This window comes from Crotalus tigris, unplaced genomic scaffold (assembly GCF_016545835.1).
Source record: "Crotalus tigris isolate CLP2741 ecotype Arizona unplaced genomic scaffold, ASM1654583v1 scf7180000019173.45859301935:6455823, whole genome shotgun sequence".
Taxonomy (NCBI): Eukaryota; Metazoa; Chordata; class Lepidosauria; order Squamata; family Viperidae; genus Crotalus; species Crotalus tigris.
In genome coordinates this window covers 3,794,141-3,813,317 of record NW_024097414.1, presented here as the reverse complement: position 1 = coordinate 3,813,317, position 19,177 = coordinate 3,794,141, and the positions used below count along the sequence as shown (strand labels likewise).

At 43.3% G+C, this 19,177-nt stretch overlaps 1 protein-coding gene across 1 annotated transcript in view; it reads right to left on the bottom strand.

Moving 5' to 3' along the window:
* The window catches only part of FAM20C (FAM20C golgi associated secretory pathway kinase), a 42,386-nt gene that overhangs the window by 9,594 nt on the left and 13,615 nt on the right, over window positions 1-19,177 (bottom strand). Inside the window, exons 3-5 of the mRNA XM_039360589.1 lie at window positions 13,557-13,635; window positions 1,705-1,797; window positions 726-841 (exon numbers count right to left, since the gene is read on the bottom strand). Coding sequence (XP_039216523.1) covers window positions 726-841; window positions 1,705-1,797; window positions 13,557-13,635 — 288 coding nt within the window. The remainder of the gene's footprint in view (window positions 1-725; window positions 842-1,704; window positions 1,798-13,556; window positions 13,636-19,177) is intronic.

Here is a 19,177-nt window from a genome sequence, read left to right as displayed (position 1 = left end):
AATCAAGCTGCAACCTTGCTGCTAAAACAGAGAGCTATACTGCACTCCAAGGTCTACCTGGAATGGTTTCTAAGCATCACCAAAGCAACTGTGGACTTTAAAAGGCGTGAAAGCCACATTGTTGAACAATTTCCCCATCCTCTCCGGAAGGTGATCTAATTCAGACTTTGCCCAGGAGAGGCAGCTCATTAAGCCTTTCGCCTAGCTGTAAATTGGGATTTTCTTTCAAATGTTTACATGATCATCTTCCCGATGTAATTTCTGTAGTTGCTGCTGTTGCCGTTATTAAAGGAAGTCAATGGGGTCTCCTTGCCAAATGCCCAGACTGATTAACATAATGAGGAGAGTTCGGAAGCCTGCTTTAGCGGTAGCAGCAATTAAGATGGAGGCAGGAAACAATAACAAAGCACAAGTGAAGAAGCAGGAAAGGCAGGATCCAGCGGGAAGCCAGCATTTCCTACTGGATCCTGCTCACTGGATCCTTGGGTTCCCCCCTGGATGGAAATTGCTCGTCAGTGGGGCCCCTGCAAAGCTTTGAATTCCCCGGCAATTTTGCTGAAGGAGTCTGAGATGCTGAACCACAAGGCTGACAAATTGGCCGCAAACTTTTTCGATTGAATTTGAATGTTGACATATTGCGATAGTTCATGAGCCTCATTTTAACTGCTGCCTGTCACTTGGAACCTGTTTTTGGTGCACAGGTGGTTAACTAAGTCTTCCCATACCTGGCGAGATAAAAAATGTCCTCCAGAGTTTCTTGTCGCGAGTAACGTCCCTTATTTCTCTGGTCATATTAACCAGTCTGCCTGCAACTGGTGGGACGCGACGGAAATCTAGGATCCTGGAAGGAAAAAATAGGAGGAGACGGCTTTAATCTGCTGAATTCCACACAACAAAATCTTCTGCAGGATGGGCTGTAACTATCGTAACAGGTGACTCAGTTAGACCTCATAATGATGTGCAAAAGAAAAATGCAAAAAAGAGGAGGGGTTGAAGTGTTCAAGATTAAAACCTGGCTTGTTCCTTTTGCTGGTTGGACTTACTGAGATTTGAACCAACGTGGCCTTAAAGAACCCCCTGGTGGGACCCCATCCAAGGATGGACCAGTTCAGTCCCTGAGACTCTGAGAGCAGCTCCACTCTTTAGTGCTAATGATGGGCAATTTCCAGGGGACGGTTCCCCGAGGGTAGATTTTCCCAGTGCTAGTATCCATTTTGTGGAATTGTCCACCTTTCAAGGTATATCAGATGTCATCATCATTTCTACTTCACTGTGGACCTCCATGTGATGTTTTCTGATATGGGGGGGAGGAGGAGGAAAGGGAGGAGGAGAAGGAGAAGATGAAGAGGGAGGCGGAGGAGGAGGAAAAGGAGGAGAAAAAAGGAGGGGAGGAGAGGGGGAGAGAAGGAGGAGGAGGAGAAGAATAGGAGGAGGAGGAAAGAACAAGGAGGAGTAGAAGAAGAGGAAGAGGAAGAGGGGAAGGAAGAAGAAGAAGAAAAAGAGAAAGAAAGAAAGAAGAAAGAAAGAAAGAAAGAAAGAAAGAAAGAAAGAAAGAAAGAAATGGAATGACCTCCCATAGAACACCCTGTTGCAAAAGACCGAAAAATTGACTCAACTGTTCCCAGTTAGGACGTGCAAACACTGCATTCAGCTCACTTCCTCCCCATTTTTTCCTCCCCTCGCCCCCTCCCATCGTTTGTTTACCTGTCCAGGTGAAATGCTGCAATCTCAGCATTGTGTCTCTCATAGTCGGAAAAATAAAAAAAGTCAGGAGGGGTTTCCTGCTCTCTCGTTTGCCTAGAAAGGAAAGGACAGAGAAAAACAAACGCTCGCTTTACATAAAATGGCAAAGAGGGAATCACTGGTTTTTAACCATCCATAAAAAAAAGGTGCAACTTTGTAGAGATTTTTTTTTTTAAAAAAAACTGTACAAAACATAGTTTTGCTGCATTAATTTTGGGGGTCCTTTTACCCCCATATTATCACCTCCAGGTTGGGGTGCAGAAACTAGATGGTTACCCAGCTGCCCCGAAACCAGAAACTCGGTTAGACAAGACACAGAGAAGAAGGAAAAAGGTTTAATTTGTGTTTCCGTACGTGCCGGCTTAATTCATCCTTTCCCATCAAATATGCAACCCCTTCCGTTCTCCTACCCGTTGAATTTCACTCTGCCTTTCTGAACAATTAGCAACTCCTAGGACTGCTTGGTGTATTAAATTTCTCCGCTAGGAAAACGGCACACAACAAAGCACACATTCAGGAAAATTGCTTACAGGATTGGGGAAATTGTGAGAAAGCATGTGACTTTTGCGGGCGCAGGCTTTTTAATAAAGCCGTGCACGTTGGCGTGGAAGCAGGAGAGGGCTAGGGTGTGTTTGGAAAACAAACCAACCAAGAAAAAAAAGAGAGAGCAAAGCAAAATAATTTAAAGTCACAAGACGGAAGGCGTGTTCTTCCTGGCTGCAGCCTTGAGGATAACCAAAGTAAGTAGGATTAGGACAAACACCAACGTCACTGGATTTTGCTGAGTCTGGACCGTGACTTAAAATCAGCTTCAATTCCACCATCACAAAATTTGTTGTGTCGTCTTTTGTTTTTTTTAAAAGAGGCCGTTGTGCTCACCGGATAGAACTAGCTTTATGTAAAGAAGGAGGTTATGCCCTCTAGCTTTAGGTAAACTAGCTTTACAACTAGCTTTATATAAAGAGGGAGGTTGTACATACAATGATTTTCTGACTTACAATGAGATAGAAGCCAGATTTGATGGAAAACTTCAAAGTTTGCAACCCATGTGAGTGGCGCTGGCAACAGTAAATGTTAGCGTAACTGTTAGAAGGGAATAATTGTAGCTTGGGGATAAATTGTGCAGTCCTTGGTGGTCTCTGAGCTTGGTGGTTTTCTTGCAGACATCTCATGACCCAACTAGGTAACATCATCTGAGCTAAAGGGAATGGGGTTTATAGAGATGAGGAGGGGAAGTAATGGTGATATGAGAGAGGGAGAAGAAAAAGAGGGAGGAGGAGGAGGAGGAGGAAAAAAGAAGAGAAGAACTGTGGAATCCTTGGTGCTCTTTGAGTTTGGTTGTTTCCTTGCAGATGTTTCATAACCCAACTAGATAACATAATCAGCGCTAGAAGGGGGTGAGGTTTGCAGGGACGATGAGGAAGAAAAGGAGAGGACCGTGGGGTCCTTACTACTCTGGTTGCAGATGTTTCATGATCCAACTAGGTAATGCACTGAGTAACTCAGTGCAGTGCACTGATGATGGTACTTAGTTGGGCCATAACTTGTCTTCTGTAGGGGAGCACCAAGGAAAGCCCTTCCCCCCAGTTAGAGTAACCGTTGAGTCACAGACTTGTCGGGTTTCTGGAGAGTTTTATGAACATCTATGAGCAAGTCTCTCTACTATGGGTGAAAAAAGCAGCCTCCTCACTGGTTCACAGACAGTGGGTGCAAAGGAGTAGAAGGAAGTCTCCCCTCAGATATAACTAAGTTGGAATTAGCTCAGAGGCTCACCTTTCTGCCACCCTTTCACCTTGGGAAAGGTTAAGGGAAAGGTTGTTAAGAACCTTGCTTGGGAGACTTCCTTTTCGCTGAGTCAGCTGCCCACACCAACACAGGCTCCACTTGTCCCCACAACTCATTTCCTGAGATTGCACAACGTCTCCAACTGCCACTGTTCACCCAGGGAGCGAGGTTTTCCAACATGCTTAAGCTGTAAAGATGACTGTTTAACCAAGCATAACATGTTCTGGATTTGTGGAGAGAATCTGAATCTCCGGTGTCAAATCCAGGTAAAGCCTTGGGTTGTTGTGTTAGTGCTGCTCCCAAAAGTACACACAACCACAATCCAGTTTTCCCCACAGACCCTCATGTTCAGGTCTGCAAGCCAGGATGACTTTTTCTGAGAAGCTTTTGTTTGATAAATATTTGGGACACTTTGGCTTTAAACCAGCCTAAAAAACAAAGAGTGTGTTTTACACCAATGTGTGCAGAAGGACAAGGGTTGGGGGATTTAATCTCTTTTGTGTGTCAGAACTTTGTGTGTGTGTGTGTGTGTGTGTTGTGTGTCTTTAGTCCAGAGGGAAAACCACTTAACAAATTTCTCACCTAGCAACATAAATTCTGAGCTCAGTTGCAGTTGTAAGTTGAGGACTGCCTGTCCTGTAATTTGGACTTATTTTCTGCTACAAAACACACAGAGATGCACAACCCAACAATCCCATTCTTCTCCACCGTCTTATCATCTCGTTGGTGGGTCAGTTGGGTTGGTTTTGTTTTAATCTTCTCTGTCAAAAGAATCCCGCAGACGGAGAGCGTTCACAAAGCCAAGCTGGCATCCTTATCTCATCTCCCTTAGAGGGCATACGAGAGGATGGGGGGGGGGCTCCAAAAGACATTTTCGAGGGGAGGGGAGACTCTTGCTTCAAGGGCAGAGTTTTATCTGGAAAGCAACGGTTATTCCTTCTCACTATACACACGAAGTGCTCATTATCTCACTGCGGGAAGGTTGTATTGTCAGAAATTTAACTTTTTCTATTAATTCCCTGCTGAACCTAGCCAGCCACAGATTCCAATTCTCTGCAGTAAATGTGGTTTGGTGTTCCCACCCTGCTGTTGCTCTGGTTGATTGGATTTAAGTTCATTACATTTTGATACAGTCCTATCTATCTATCTATCTATCTATCTATCTATCTATCTATCTATCTATCTATCTATCTATCTTTCTATCTATTTATCTATCTATCTACCTACCTACCTACCTATCTATCTACATCTTTATCTCTCTGTCTGTCTATCCATCTGTCTCTATCTCTCTGTCTCTGTCTCTGTTTTTTTTTTTTCTCTCTTTCTATATCAGATACATATTGTACAGTATTCATCTGGACAGTTGGGTTTTATATTCATTGCATTTTTATATATTCATATTCATTCATATAAATAAATAAAAACAAACATACATACATCTTGTTGGTTGGGCTTAGGTTCATTATAATTTCATACATTCATCTCTCTCTGTCTCTCTTATTTATCTAATCTACCTAATCTATCTATCTATCTATCTATCTATCTATCTATCTATCTATCTATCTATCTATCTATCTCACCCTCACACACATTGTTATTAACTGGTTGATAGGGCTTATGTTCATTGTGTTCATTCAGATTATTCAATCCAATGAACAAGGACATACATCCAATTTTGCAGCTACTCAGATTGTTGGATGAGCAGGTACAAAAACAGCCAGGGAAATGAGGGAAGCCCAGGAAATGGGCTGCTGGTCAGTCAACAGGGATGCTGATTTATCACCAGCTTATCAACTACTTAGGAGCCAAAGACATGGCAGCACAAGGAAACAACAGCCAAGGACTTAATAGCCAACTACCAACACCCCTATCAACAACTAAAAGCCACATACAACAGGCACCCTATAAATACCACACACAGAATAGCCCAAAACACACATTCTGCTGGAGAGAAGTTCCCTGAGGATGGGCTTCAGCACGAAAGCTCAGAAACTAAATCTCTGGTTCAGGTGACCGACCCAGATTGGATCCTGCAACGTTATCCTGGGACGCGTAGAGTTGCCTTCCTTCGTTAGAATATTCATGTTCTAGGATGCCCCAAAATCTGCTGTGAAAACTCCCAGCAACAGCCTGAACACGGTGGGGAGATCCTAAAGCTGCTTTGCAATGGCCCGACCCACTTTGACTGTACTAAGAACAGAAGCGACAACCCAGAGCTGAAACTGACACAAGCGACAAACTCTGCAATTGTGGCAAATTTATTTTAAGGCCAATCGGCCCACCACTAATAAAAATAGGAGTGTTATGTAAACTACCTGGGTCTACTATGGACTCCAATCATCTCACGAATAGAAGAAGGAAGAGGAGGGGCGACTTATTTTCCAAAGCACCAGAAGGCAGGGCAAGAAATAAGGGATGGAAACTAATCAAGGAGAGAAGCAACCTGGAATTCAGCAGGAACTTCCTGACAATGAGAACAATTAACCAGTGCAATGACTTGCCTCCAGAAGTTGTGGGTACTCCATTGTTGGAGGTATTTAAGAAGAGACTGGACAGCCATTTGTCCGAAATGGTATAGGGTCCCCTGCTTAAGCAGGGAGTTGGACTAGAAGACCTCCAGGGTTCCTTCCAACTCTTGTTATTGTTACTGAATGAAAGGACGTTCTTATTTTCTATTGAGAATTGCATGAAATTCCAAAAGACGGCATGAAATCAGCCAAGAACTGCACAAAATTACAGTCAATGTCCCTTGGCCCCTGAACCTAAAAAATGTCCATCTTTGTGGTCAGAAACGCCTTCATGAAGAAGACAAAATGCTATTGATTTCCATGGACCTGGTTGTCCTCAGATATCTTCCACAATGGTTTCCTCCGAACACCTGAGCAACTGTAAATTGGCTGTGTGATCATTTGCTATTATCCTGCTTTTAGCTTGACTGTCAAACAAAATCTTTCATTTCTCTCATTTTTTCCACCACTGGATGTTTGCAATTCCAGGAACCTTTTGAAAAAGAAAAAAAAAGCCTTGGAAAAAATTAGGCAGGATGAAAACACAACACACACGCGCGCGCGCGCGCACACACACACACACGCTCCCACCCATACACAAAACATGGAAGATTATTTATGCGTCAAGTGTCAGCAAATATTGTTGCCTTCTTCTTGGTTGATAAATACGTTCATTATGCAGATGGCGTTCACAAAATACTTGGCATGTCACTGCAGGAATTTAATCACCACCTGTAAAATATATGTCTACTTCTGGATGTTTTGGGGGGGGAAGGGACAGGATGATGAGATGGTTCCTCCAAACATACCCAAGTCATCCAGCAATCTTGACGGGTTACGAATTATAGAAGCACCACTGACGGATCAGGACAGGTGGCGTCAAAGGTAATTAATCAGAAGAGAATGCTCAGACAATGCTTCATGTTATGACTATTTTAGAACATAAGTCCACGAATCGGGGACACAACAGTACACCTTAATGAGTAGGCATACACAATCTGAGTTTTGAGTTAACAGAATAACAAAAGAACAAAGTTGGAAGGGGCCTTGGAGGTCTTCAAAGTCCAAGCCCCGACACAAGCTGTGAAAAAAAATTAATTCTCCCCAGTGGAGCTGCATATACATCCCATTCCTTCTATTCTCTTCTATTTCTTTTCTCTTTCTATATTCAGAATAACAGACTTGGCAGGGACCTTGGAGGTCTTCTAGTCCAACCCCCTGCTCAAGCAGGAGACCCTAGACCATTCTGGGCAAATGGCTCTCCAATCTCAAAAACCTCCAGTCTTGGAGCACCCACAACGTCTGATGGCAAGACGATGCACTGATTAATTGTTCTGTTAGGAAGTTTCTCCTTAATTCCAGGCTGCTTCTCTCCTTGATTAGTTTCCACCCGTTGCTTCTTATGTCCTGCCTTCAGCTGCTTTGGAGAATATCTTGACCCCCTATTCTTTGGGGCAGCCCCTGAGATATTGGAAGACTGCTTGAGTTGGTTAACCTCTACATTTTTATTGTTCTTGCTTTTATACATAAGCTGCTCAAAGTCAGTTGGAGTTGAGTGGGCTCTACATCTAATAAATATGTGGATTAAAAAGAAATTAAATAGAAATAAGAGGTGTATCTACCTCTTGTTTACAGATATATTTGGGCTAGATGATGGTTAACGCTTGGGGCCTTCACTTAATGTTAACGTATAAAAATGATAAATCATCACTTGATTTTGATCTTCATTGTTTATATGCCCTTTTTATTTTTCCTCCAAGGTAGCTCATGTTATATTATAGATTGATTCTCTATTTTTCTTCCTCCGGGTAGCTTTTTTTATTATAGATATATACTTTACACCGGTTCTTAACTTTTTAAATGATTTCCAATCCTTCTGGAGCAATAGGTTCAAGGCAAGCTATAACCTAATTCATTCTGATAGATTATCCAAAACTACTTTCTTCAGAGCTGAGCAATATTTTTGGATCCTAGTTAACAACAGCTAGAACATTAGGTATATTCAAATATTTTCTTTGTGAGGTATCTTTAATCAAACAGACTTAATTGCTCCCCAATGCCATTAAAATTCTGGCATTCCTTCGAAATTTGGAGATACAGTGCTGGAAAAAGGAAATGTACACAAGCCTTTGCACAGAGGACTAAATTGTATATGAACAAGCCTCTTTAAAAAAGAAAGGCTTTAAAAGCATGTGAATTTTTGAGCATTTCTTTAAAAGCCCCACGGATCAATGCAAAAACGAAATGGGATGGGCTTAAAAAACAGGGGTCAAATGAACGCAGACTGTGACTTAGACAAAGCCAACTTTGTATTTGTTTGTTTAGCTGAACAGCAGGTGAAATCATTAAAGCCGTTTCGTGCTTTGAAAATAATTCAGGAAAGATCAGAGAAGAACAGGCAAGCCTTTCTTTGAAGGCTTTTTTTTTTTTTAATGAGCAAATTGGAAAAGTGAGGCGGCTGCTTTAAGAACCACATCTGAGAATGTAGACGCTTTAAGAGGCCAGCTCTTTAAAGCATCCGCCTTGAAAGGAAGACTGGGAGAGGTTGGGTTGTGCTCTGCACTCCCACACAATTCCAAAAGGTTTCTTTTCAAAGTATGCATAATCCAGTCGTAAGGCAAGGATGATTGAGATAGATAGATAGATAGATAGATAGATAGATAGATAGATAGATAGATAGATAGATAGATAGATAGATAGATAGATAGATAGATAGGCAGGCAGGCAGGCAGGCAGGCAGGCAGACTAGATAGATAGATAGATAGATAGATAGATAGATAGATAGATAGATAGATAGATAGATAGATAGATAGATAGATAGATGGATGGATGGATGGATGGATGGATAGATAGATAGATAGATAGATAGGCAGGCAGGCAGGCAGGCAGGCAGGCAGGCAGGCAGACTAGATAGATAGATAGATAGATAGATAGATAGATAGATAGATAGATAGATAGATAGATAGATAGATAGATAGATGGATGATAGGTAGGTAGGTAGAAAGATAGATAGATAGATAGATAGATAGATAGATAGATAGATAGATAGATAGATAGATAGGAGAGATGATCTAAAGATGATAGGTGATATATGATAACTGATAGAGACAGACAGACAGACAGATGATAGGATGGGTGGCTGGCTTAATGGATGGCTGAATGGATAAACAGACAGATAGATTTTTCTCCCCTGAAACTGCCCTTCCCCAAGGTTTTGCAAATTTGGCTTCCCATGTTTTGGAAAAAAGTCTGGCCACAGGACTTTGTTAGGAGCTGCCAAACACTCTTTTCCTTTTAGTCCACAACACTCTGTAATTTCTGCCCTTGTTTTTTCTCTTTTTCGATGGAGCTGAGCCACAATTGCAGGGTGCACCCCACGCTGCAAAGAGACTCAAGTAAACACCCTGGCTCGTCTTCTTTCGACCCAGTGGAGAAGACATTTCTCGGGATGAACGTGGTTGACCTACAACCAGTTGACCCTCTGAAGATAGCAACCTCTACCCTCAACGCCTGGCAGCTCCTGAGCCTAACTTTCCACGAGCCCTCGGTTCCGCTTCCAAGATTAACTTGCCGTCTATGTTTGCTGTTGGGTTACACCACAATTGTGGGAAGGATTCTGGGCATCCTAAATAAGTCACGGAAATGAGGGGACGGTCAAGAGCCTGAAGGGAGGAAATGTGGGCTGAGAGTAAATAATGTCCTATAAAGGCAAGAAGAAGATGATGAAGCTCCCCTGGGTCCAATGTGGGCGAGGCCATGGAGAAGGACCAGGAGAACAGAGTAACAGAATAACAGAGTTGGAAGAGGACCTTGGAGGTCTTCTAGTCCAACCCCCTGCTCAAGCAGGAGATCCTACACCATTTCAGACAAAGGTTTAAGACGAGATTGTACAACCTCCATAGAACTAAGCACTCAACAGCATATAGGTTCGATCAGTTGCGTGTACCCCATCTCTCCTCTGGAGAAAAGTTGGTGGAAGGGAAAGCAAAATTAAAAATAAACTTGGTGTGCTGGAAAGACTATCCTTCCCTGGGCTGTGGTTGAAGACATACACCCCCCAAACCTCTGTGCAATAGTTTGTTTGTCTTTTCCGGGCTTTGTGTGGGAGAGATGCTGTCCAGAAGATGCAAAGGAGCAGAAAATATATCTGGTTTGGAGAAAGCTTGGGAATTATGGAATAGAACAGCATCACTTTCCTTGACATTTGGGGACAAAGAATGATCAAAACATATCAAGAACGGTTGCTGGAATTGGGTAGGTCTAGTATAATGAAGAGAAGGATGAGGGGGGACATGATAGCAGGGTTCCAATATCTCAGGGGCTGCCCCAAAGAAGAGGGAGTCAAGCTATTCTCCAAAGCCCCTGAAGGCAGGACAAGAAGCAACGGATGGAAACTCATCAAGGAGAGAAGCAACCTAGAACTAAAGAGAAACTTCCTGACAGTGAGGACAATTAACCAGTGGAACAACCTGCCTCCAGAAGCTGTGAATACTGCAACACTGGACGTTTTTAACAAGAGACTGGACAGCCATTTGTCTGAAATGGTATAGGGTTTCCTGCCTGAGCAGGGGGTTGGACTAGAAGACCTTAAAGGTCCCTTCCAACTCTGTTATTCTGTTCTGTTATTCTCTTTGTCAGATGCAAAACCTCCTTTGGAGTGGTCCAAAAGGGTTCTCCTTTGCCTGGATTCACACCGGATTAGCCGCAGAATTTACAACGGGCGTTGGGATTTGTAAACAAAACAGGGTAACCCCCCCCACCCCTCCCCAAATGGAAGGAAGTGGTTTTTGCCAACTTGGCTTCGCTCGCTGCAAAAGTCTTCTAAGATCCATCCCCCCCCCCCCGCTCTGCTTTCAGAAGGATTTCAGATCAACCAGAAAAAGCAGATTATTCCCACCCACCCCCCAACGTTCAGATAGTCCTCGGCTTATGGACACAACTGGGAGCCCAAGCTTTTTTTTGTTAAGGGGGGCGGTCCTTACACGAGGCATCACCATCCCCGATTTTACAACCTCTTTTTCTTTTTTTGCTGCGGCGGTGAAGTGAATCATGACCGTCATTAAGCGAGACCTCCTACAGCCGCGACTCGCAGCCTTTCCTGCTGGCTTCCCCAATGAATTTGCTGATCAGGTGCAGAGTGTGGTTCCTTCAGCACAGAAGTTTGTCTTTTTGCAAGCCAGCAAGAAAGATCTTCAGGTCAAGCAAGGACACTTGCCAATCACCTTCTGGGCTTTTTGGGGGGGGGGGAATCTTCTGAGACACCGCTGGAGAACCCCTAGCTGTCTAGAATGTTTACTGATTGATTTATTCCATTTATATAGCTACCTCCTCGTGAGTGGGGCTCTGGCAGGCTGCTATGCATTAAAAGCAACCCTCAACAATCAAGATCATTTAAAAAAAAAAATTCCCCGTACAATCGCATCTTCGAAAGCGGGGGCTCAACCAGCATCCTGGCCTGCTGATATTGCTGTACTACAACACCCAGCAGCCCCAGCCAGCAAGGATGGGCCGGAATGGTTCTACCTATCTGCTCTGGCTAGTTATATGATTTTTGATTTTTATTTTTTTTCCTGAGTTTGCCAGTGGCCTTGCTAGGGACAAGGAAATAAATTCACCTATTATTTGGCACAAGAGATGGAATATTAAGTAGGTGCTCAAAAGTCCTTCTCTTCCCCCTCCTGAGTTCTGCAGAACCACTTAAAAGGAAATAATAATTTTGTTCTCCTGCAGCAGAAACAAAGCACGGGGAACAAGCTTATTATTCCGGGGATGACTAATGCCAGTTCTGAATGGCTCCGTTAAGCCTTCGGGAGCCTTAAGTGACTTTGCTGAAATGCGGCAGGAACAATGCTCCTTCCTTCCTTCCTTCCTTCCTTCCTTCCTTCCTTCCTTCCTTCCTTCCTTCCTTCCTTCCTTCCTTCCTTCCTTCCTTCCTTCCTCCTTTCTCTCCTCCCTCCTTTCTCTCCTCCCTCCTTCTCATGCTCCCTTCTCTATCTTCTTCTCCCTCCTTCCTTTCCTTCCTTTCCTTCTTTCCCCTCTATCCCTTCTTTATTTCTTTCCTTCATTCCTTTCCCTCTCTCTCCTCTATCTTCTCCTTCTTTATTTTTCTTTTCTTCCTTCCTCCGTCCCTCCTTCCTCTATCTTCTCCTTCCTTCCTTCCTTCCTTCCTTCCTTCCTTCCTTCCTTCCTTCCTTCCTTCCTTCCTTCTTCCCACCCTCCCTCCCTCCCTCTCCCTCCCTGCCAAGTGTACCTAAACACACCATGCTTTGTCCCTCCATTCCTGTTCTTTGATTGCTATTCTAATCCTCTAATTTGGAAGGGCAATCCCACCCAGGGAGCAATCAGAACAGAGGCCAGCTCACCGCCTTTATTGCCCAGCGTGCTTCCTCCTGCCCTCTTTGCATTTCCAGCAATACAAGCCTTGTTTCAAAAATGGCCCTTGATGGGCATGTTGCAAACTTCAAAACCTCACTGGTGTTAATTCACCTCTAACACCAATCACAAATTTTATAAAGGCAAGAAGAAAGAGACATCAATTCAAGATGTGGAGGAGATAAATGCTGCTGGAGGTGTCTTCTGTTCTACGCCACCTTGCTATCACTCTGACATCTCCTAGCTACTTATACTTCTCTGAAAAAATGGACCCACGAAGAGTTCCTGCATAAGTCTTCCCTTGGCATCTATCAGAAGCATGAGAAGCCATTTTACCTATTTGAGGAGACCCTGTATGATGAAAACCAGAAGTCTAACCTTTGGGCCACCATGTTGCTGAGAAGGTGAAGGAACACAACACTTCACCCTGAAGGACCTCACCAAGATTCTCTTCTCCTTTGAAGACCACTTAGAAGACCAATTCTCTAGTTGGCTGAGAAGACAGAACAACCTGCTTTACACAGAATCTAAGCCAGGTTTAAACATTCAAGGGTTGAATTCACCTATTTCCCTCAATCAAGAGCAAACAAACCATCTCATGACCCAACATTGCGTGTGAACCCAGACCCAAGGAACATGTTCTCATGTGTTCTCATGTGTGAACCCAATGACCCAATGTTCTCCCTAAGCAGAAACTGGTTCCCGGATCTCTAGTCTGAGTCCATCAGAGACCAGAAATGGTTGATAAGTCCACATTTTGCTACAAAGGTGGACTTTGTAGTTTGGACAATTCTGAAAACCCAAACATCTCCCACCCCTCACTCCTGGATGTTAGGCTGAAGATCAAGAAGACCATTGGACTATTAGACTTGTCTTCCTTCTTGAGCCATGTAGATTCCTCCGGTTGGGATGAAGGTGGCCAACAAGCCTGAAGTCCTCTCTCAAATGAGGAGGTCATTCTGCCAACAGTTACGTTTCAAGTTTAAAAAGACAACTATGCCTGATCAATACATGCATGTGACTAACTTCCATTTTTGGTGGATGCAAACTCATGGTTGTCCACTGCTGGTTATTTATTCATAGCCAGAGAGACTGCTCAAATAATTTTGTCAGACAGACAGACAGACAGACAGACGATTCCTGACTTACTTCATTGGCTTGAACAAGGCCTGTCCATAATTCTGGAATGTCATGATGAGTTTGAGCTGGGTGCCTCCCGACTTCATGGCTAGGGAAAGAAAAGAGGAGAAAAAATTCAGAAAAAAAAACATAAAGCTGCACCATATGGCTTGGCTGACACCTAGCAATGTTAACTTAGAAAATTACCCATCTGGGGAGATATGGTTAATGTTTATTTATGCTTCAATCAGTATATATATATATATAGAGAGAGAGAGAGCATTGATTTAAGCATGAATATGTTGACTTTTCTTTCAGTCTGTTATGGAAAGGGGGAGAAAGCAATCGTAGAACATAGAATCAATTGCATGGAAGGGACCTCCGAGGTCTTCTAGTCCAACCCCCTGCTCAAGGCAGGAGATCGTATAGCATCCCAGTCAAATGGTTGTCCAGTCTACTCTTGAAAACATCTGCTGATGGAGCACCCACAACTTCTGGAGGCAAGCTGTTCCACTGATTAATTGTTCTCACCGTTAGGAAATTTCTCCTTAATTCTAGGTTGGATCTTCCACCCTGAAGTGCTTTGGAGAACAAACTGACTCCTTCTCTCTGACATTTATGGAGGATCTCAGTCATCCAGATCATGGTTATCCCAAAGATGCTTTTTTGAAAAGGCAACTGGACTCTGTTTTTCCTTGAAGACATTTCAGTTCTTTAGTTCTGGAGCTTCTCGGATGAGAAACAAAATGCCTTCAAGGAAAGGTCTTCAGGAAAGCAAAATGTCTCAAGGAAAAAACCAAGTCTGATTGCCTTTGAGTCTTCTCTGTGATAGCCCCTCAAGTATCCCTAAAGACTTCTATTCTGTCCACCCCCCCCCCAATCCTTCTGAAATGTTCATAGCAAGAGGGGCAAAAAAGCCAACTGAGCATCTATAACCACACCATTAATGTAATACAGGTACAAAAAGGTGTGGAATCTGAATCACAGGAACAAAAAAAAAGGGAAGGAAGGATTAAAATCTGACCTGGCCTGCTTATTTTGCATTCTAATTTGCTTTTACACTTCATCCCCTTTCCCTCTGCACATTCTATCTCACCCTCAAACTGGAGCCATTAGATATACATTCCTTTAATTACTCCTTTTGGTGTAATCTTTCTTTCCCCCCCCTTCCCATGCTATAAAATATTATGCAAATTTGGTCCATTTAATTACTCTTCTGCTCCAGGAAAGAAAGAGAGAGGGGGGGGGCAGGGAGGGAGAGGGGGAGAGAGAGAGAGAGAGAAAGAGAGAACTTGTAGCTTTGGGGTTTTTGCTGATCCCAGCTTTCTCTTCTATTTTACCCACTCATCCCAAGCGAAAAATAAATAAATAATTAGAAATGAAAGGGCGTCCAGCAATTGGCACTGAAATGACTTGGAAGGAGCATGTAGACTTCCCATATTAGATTAAGCTGATTTGCCGAGTAGGCTAAATTTTCGGGGAGGGCGTTTAAGGTTAGACAAACACACCACAATGCTTTTTTGTTTTGTTTTGTTTTGTTGAAAGAAAACAACAGCTCCAGGAGTTTGCCAGGTTTCACTCTTAGTTCTCTCTGGCAAAAACTCATAGTTGCTCGGAGCACTTGCTTAGTTCTGGCTAAGACATGCTTCATCTTGGAGACGTGCACAAAAATAGATTAGACATTAAAAAAACATGATCGGGCGCACTCGGGTGGGTGGAGTTGCTAGAACATGTCTCGAGCGGTGTAAGAGGTGGCCTAATTTCCAACCTGAGTTAACTGAACAGGCAGCAAAGTTTGGGAGAGGCAGGGGAGAGATGAAGTGGTCCACCCCAGTGACAGCTCCAGCTTCCTGAGAACCCAACAGAGATGGCCAACGTTGAACATTGAATCAGCCAAGGGGCAACTGTTTGGAAGCAACTTGGAGAAGGCAGCAAGAATGGCCTTGAGGAACAGGTAGAAGAGTTACTATCGAGATAATGGTCAAGATAAAAGAAAGTAACATCAGAAAAACGTCTTAGACAAGAGCAATAACAATAGCAATAATATTTAGGCTTATATGCCACTCTTTAAAGCACTCCACTGGGCAGTTTACAATGTAGAAGCATATTGCCCCCAACAATCTGGATCCTCATTTTACCAACCTCGGAAGGATGGAAGGCTGAGTCAACCCTGAGTTGGTTAGGATCGAACTCCTGGCAATGGGCAGAATTAGCCTGCAATACTGCATTCTAACAGGAAGGAAGGAAGGAAGGAAGGAAGGAAGGTAGGTAGGTAGGGAAATAGCAACAGCACTTAGACTTATATACCACTTCACAGTGCTTTACAGCCCTATCTAAGCGGTTTACAGAGTCAGTCTGTTGCCCCCAATAATCTGGAAGGGTGGAAGGCTGAATCAGTTTTGAGCACCCATCAGGATCAAACTCCAGGCTGTGGGCAGAGTTGGCCAGCAATGCTGCACTTTAACCACTGTGCCACCACAGCTCTTCTAAGGCAAGGGTCGCTGGGAGTCCCCAAGGGTCACTAAGAGCCTTCTTAGTTCTCATGAAGATAAAGGGAAGAGGGAAGCACATTCAGATGTGCAAGGTTTACTACAGGTGGTCCTTGACGTACAACCGTTTGCTTAACGGTTGTTCCAGCTTACAACAGACCTCCCTAAGAACCATGTTTAGACTTATGATGACCACAGAACCCCGAGGTTCATATGATGACATGTCTGGCACTTGTCTCAAACCAGCTCACTTTTACAGCTGTTTGCAAGATCTGCAGTCACGTGGCCACAATTTGTGACTCTTTTTTGCTGGTTTCTGCCAGTTACTTTCGGTTTCCAGCAAAAAACACCCAGTGGGGAAAATGGATTCATTGAACAACTGCATCCACCTAACAAGTGTTGTAAAAAAAGCAGCTGTAAATTCAGATCTGATCATCTGATGCTTCAACTTAGGACTATAATTCCAGGCTGAATGAAGGTCATAAGTCAAGGCTGACACAGATTGTTTTACAATAAAAGTCATCTAACCTGCATGACGTTGGATTCCTAGTTTGATCTCCCTGAAGGGTTGAATGACCCACAGAGATGTTTCCCCAATGACTCAGGAATGGTCCTAAACTGGGACATTCTGGGAAGATCTGCCCTTCCACAGCCGAGCTTGTTATTCTGCAGGAACTCTTAGGAAAACAGCAGTAGACATGTTTTCATGCCTGCAGCCTACTGGGATCATATATTCTGATTTATTTTTATTTGCTATGTTAAGCACTTCGAGGTCATCCGTCAAACGGGGCCTCCCCCAAAGAGATGTGCCCATTATCATTCACCCAGTAACCAATCATCTCCCTTTCCCCAGGAAATTAATGGATTGCTTTCGCTACCGGTAGCTTAGTATCCTCTGGGGATACTTAAAAAAGCGAAAAGCAAAATGAGAGGCGAATCTGAATGGAAAGCCAACTACGATAAAATCGCCAGGCTTGAAATCCAAAAATAAACAGACAAGAACCCTAAAAGGAAAACCAACCTAAAGCACAAAATTACGGTCCTAAGTTAACGTCAAAAATGCCTTCAGGTGCTCACATGCCACCTAATGAAAACAGGAATGCTTATGTCACTGCATAGAAAAGGTGGAAACTTCTCCAGGTCAAGAAAGGGGTATAGAGCCAAGATAAAACAAAATAATACAGAACAATAGAGTGGGAAGGGAGCTCGAAGGTCTTCTAGTCCAACCCCTTGTTTAAGCAGGGGACCCTGTACCATTCCAGACAAGTGGCTGTCCGGTCTCTTCTTCAGAATTCACTATTGCAGGCTAACTGTGCTCACTGTCACCAGTTCAATTCTGACTAGTTCAAGGTTGATAGCCTTCCATCCTTCTGAGGGGGGCACTATGCTGACTCTGTAAACTGCTTAGAGAGGGGCTGTAAAGTACTGTGAAGAGTTATATGAGTCTAAGGGCTATTGCTACTGCTTGTGGGAACATAAGGACTCTAAGCTAATTACTTGCCTGACTCCGACCCCAGTTCTTCCTGTTCTTCTACACTGTTCCTTCCTTCCTTCCTTCCTTCCTTCCTTCCTTCCTTCCTTCCTTCCTTCCTTCCTTCCTTCCTTCCTCCCTCCCTCTCTCTCTCTCTCTCTTTCTTTTTCTTTCTTTCTTAAAAAAACCTTCAGAGATGGAGACACCCATCCACAAATTTAGAGGTAAACTGCTCCACAGATCAGAGTCTTTTCCAATTGGAGCCATATCCCAGCAACCTGGATGATCTGGGAAGTGAGAGGGCAGATGACTCAAAGAAGAATGCAAGGGCTGGGTAGCAGATTGTAATTAAGGCTTGGCTCATAACCGGTGAGAGTCGTGGAAAAACCCTCCACTGTGCAATGCTGCAAGCTCTTCCAGCATTCTTTTTAGTCGGAAAGCAATAAAGGTTAAAAAGTCAGCTGAAATTCAAAACTGCCTCTTAATCGGCTATGACTTTTTCTCTGCAGAATATGTTGGGGGGGGGGGGTCAAGCTGATCGCCTGATCTTGATGGGTTTTTTAAAAAAATTTTTTTGCCTTTGGTTAACCTTTGTGTAAGATTGCCTAACCCCATCTTTAGTTTTCCACTCACTTGGCCCAGGGGCTGCTGAGATGGCTACAGATTAAACGTATTGTTTGCATCTTTATGGGCTTTCAAGATTGCGTAAACAGTCCTGGATAATCTTTAGCCTGAGTTAAGCATACATACTGGGGAACTCTGAAGGTTGTGTGTGTGTGTGTGTGTGTGTGTGTGTGTGTGTGTTTGTGTGTGTGTGAAGAGGGGGTGGGAATACTCATATGTTTCCAGATAATGATATAAAGGGGCTCCCAGATTAGCAAAAACTTCAAGATTTAAATTCAACTGATTAGAATAGATAACGGAATAATAGAAGGGACCTTGGAGATCTTCTAGTCCAACCCCTTGCTCAGGCAGGAAACCCTACACCATTTCAGACAACTGACTGTCCAGTTCTTAAAAACCTCCAGTGATGGAGCACCCACAACTTCTGGAGGCAGGGTGTTCCACTGATTAATTGTTCTCACTGTCAAAAAATTTCTCCTTAGTTCTAGGGTGCTTCTCTCTTTGATTAGTTTCCAGCCATCGCTTCTTGTCCTGATTCAGCTGTAGAATCCTATTCAAAATCTCAAAAACAGTGGGGTAGGCCCTCTGCCATTGAGTTTTATATCCAGATGTTTATCAACCATTTTGAGACCTTTCCACTCCCTTCATAATCTAAAGAAAGTGGAATCAATCAGTAAATCAGTCAATCCATCAATAATATTTATTCGGTCAATGACCCACAACATTTAAAATTCACTCAGCTAGTTGTCAGTGTGTTATTGTATTTATTTGGTTTGGTTCTGTTTTGCTTTTTTACAGTAGGCTTTGCATCTTGAAAGGCAAAAAATTACACCATATGGTTTTGCTTTTATGCAGAGTGGTGGGATAGGAACCACTAACTCCTGTGTTGATAAGACATTAGATTCCAGAACATGCAACATTTCAACTTGGAGATAGGATATTCCTGAGTCCCTGGATCAAATCAGCTTTCCTAACTGAGACATCTAATCAAGGGGTTAGAATAAGTGCCTTTCAATCAATCTGATAGGTCCAAATAATGCTTTTCTTCTCTCTCTCTCATCAAGCTT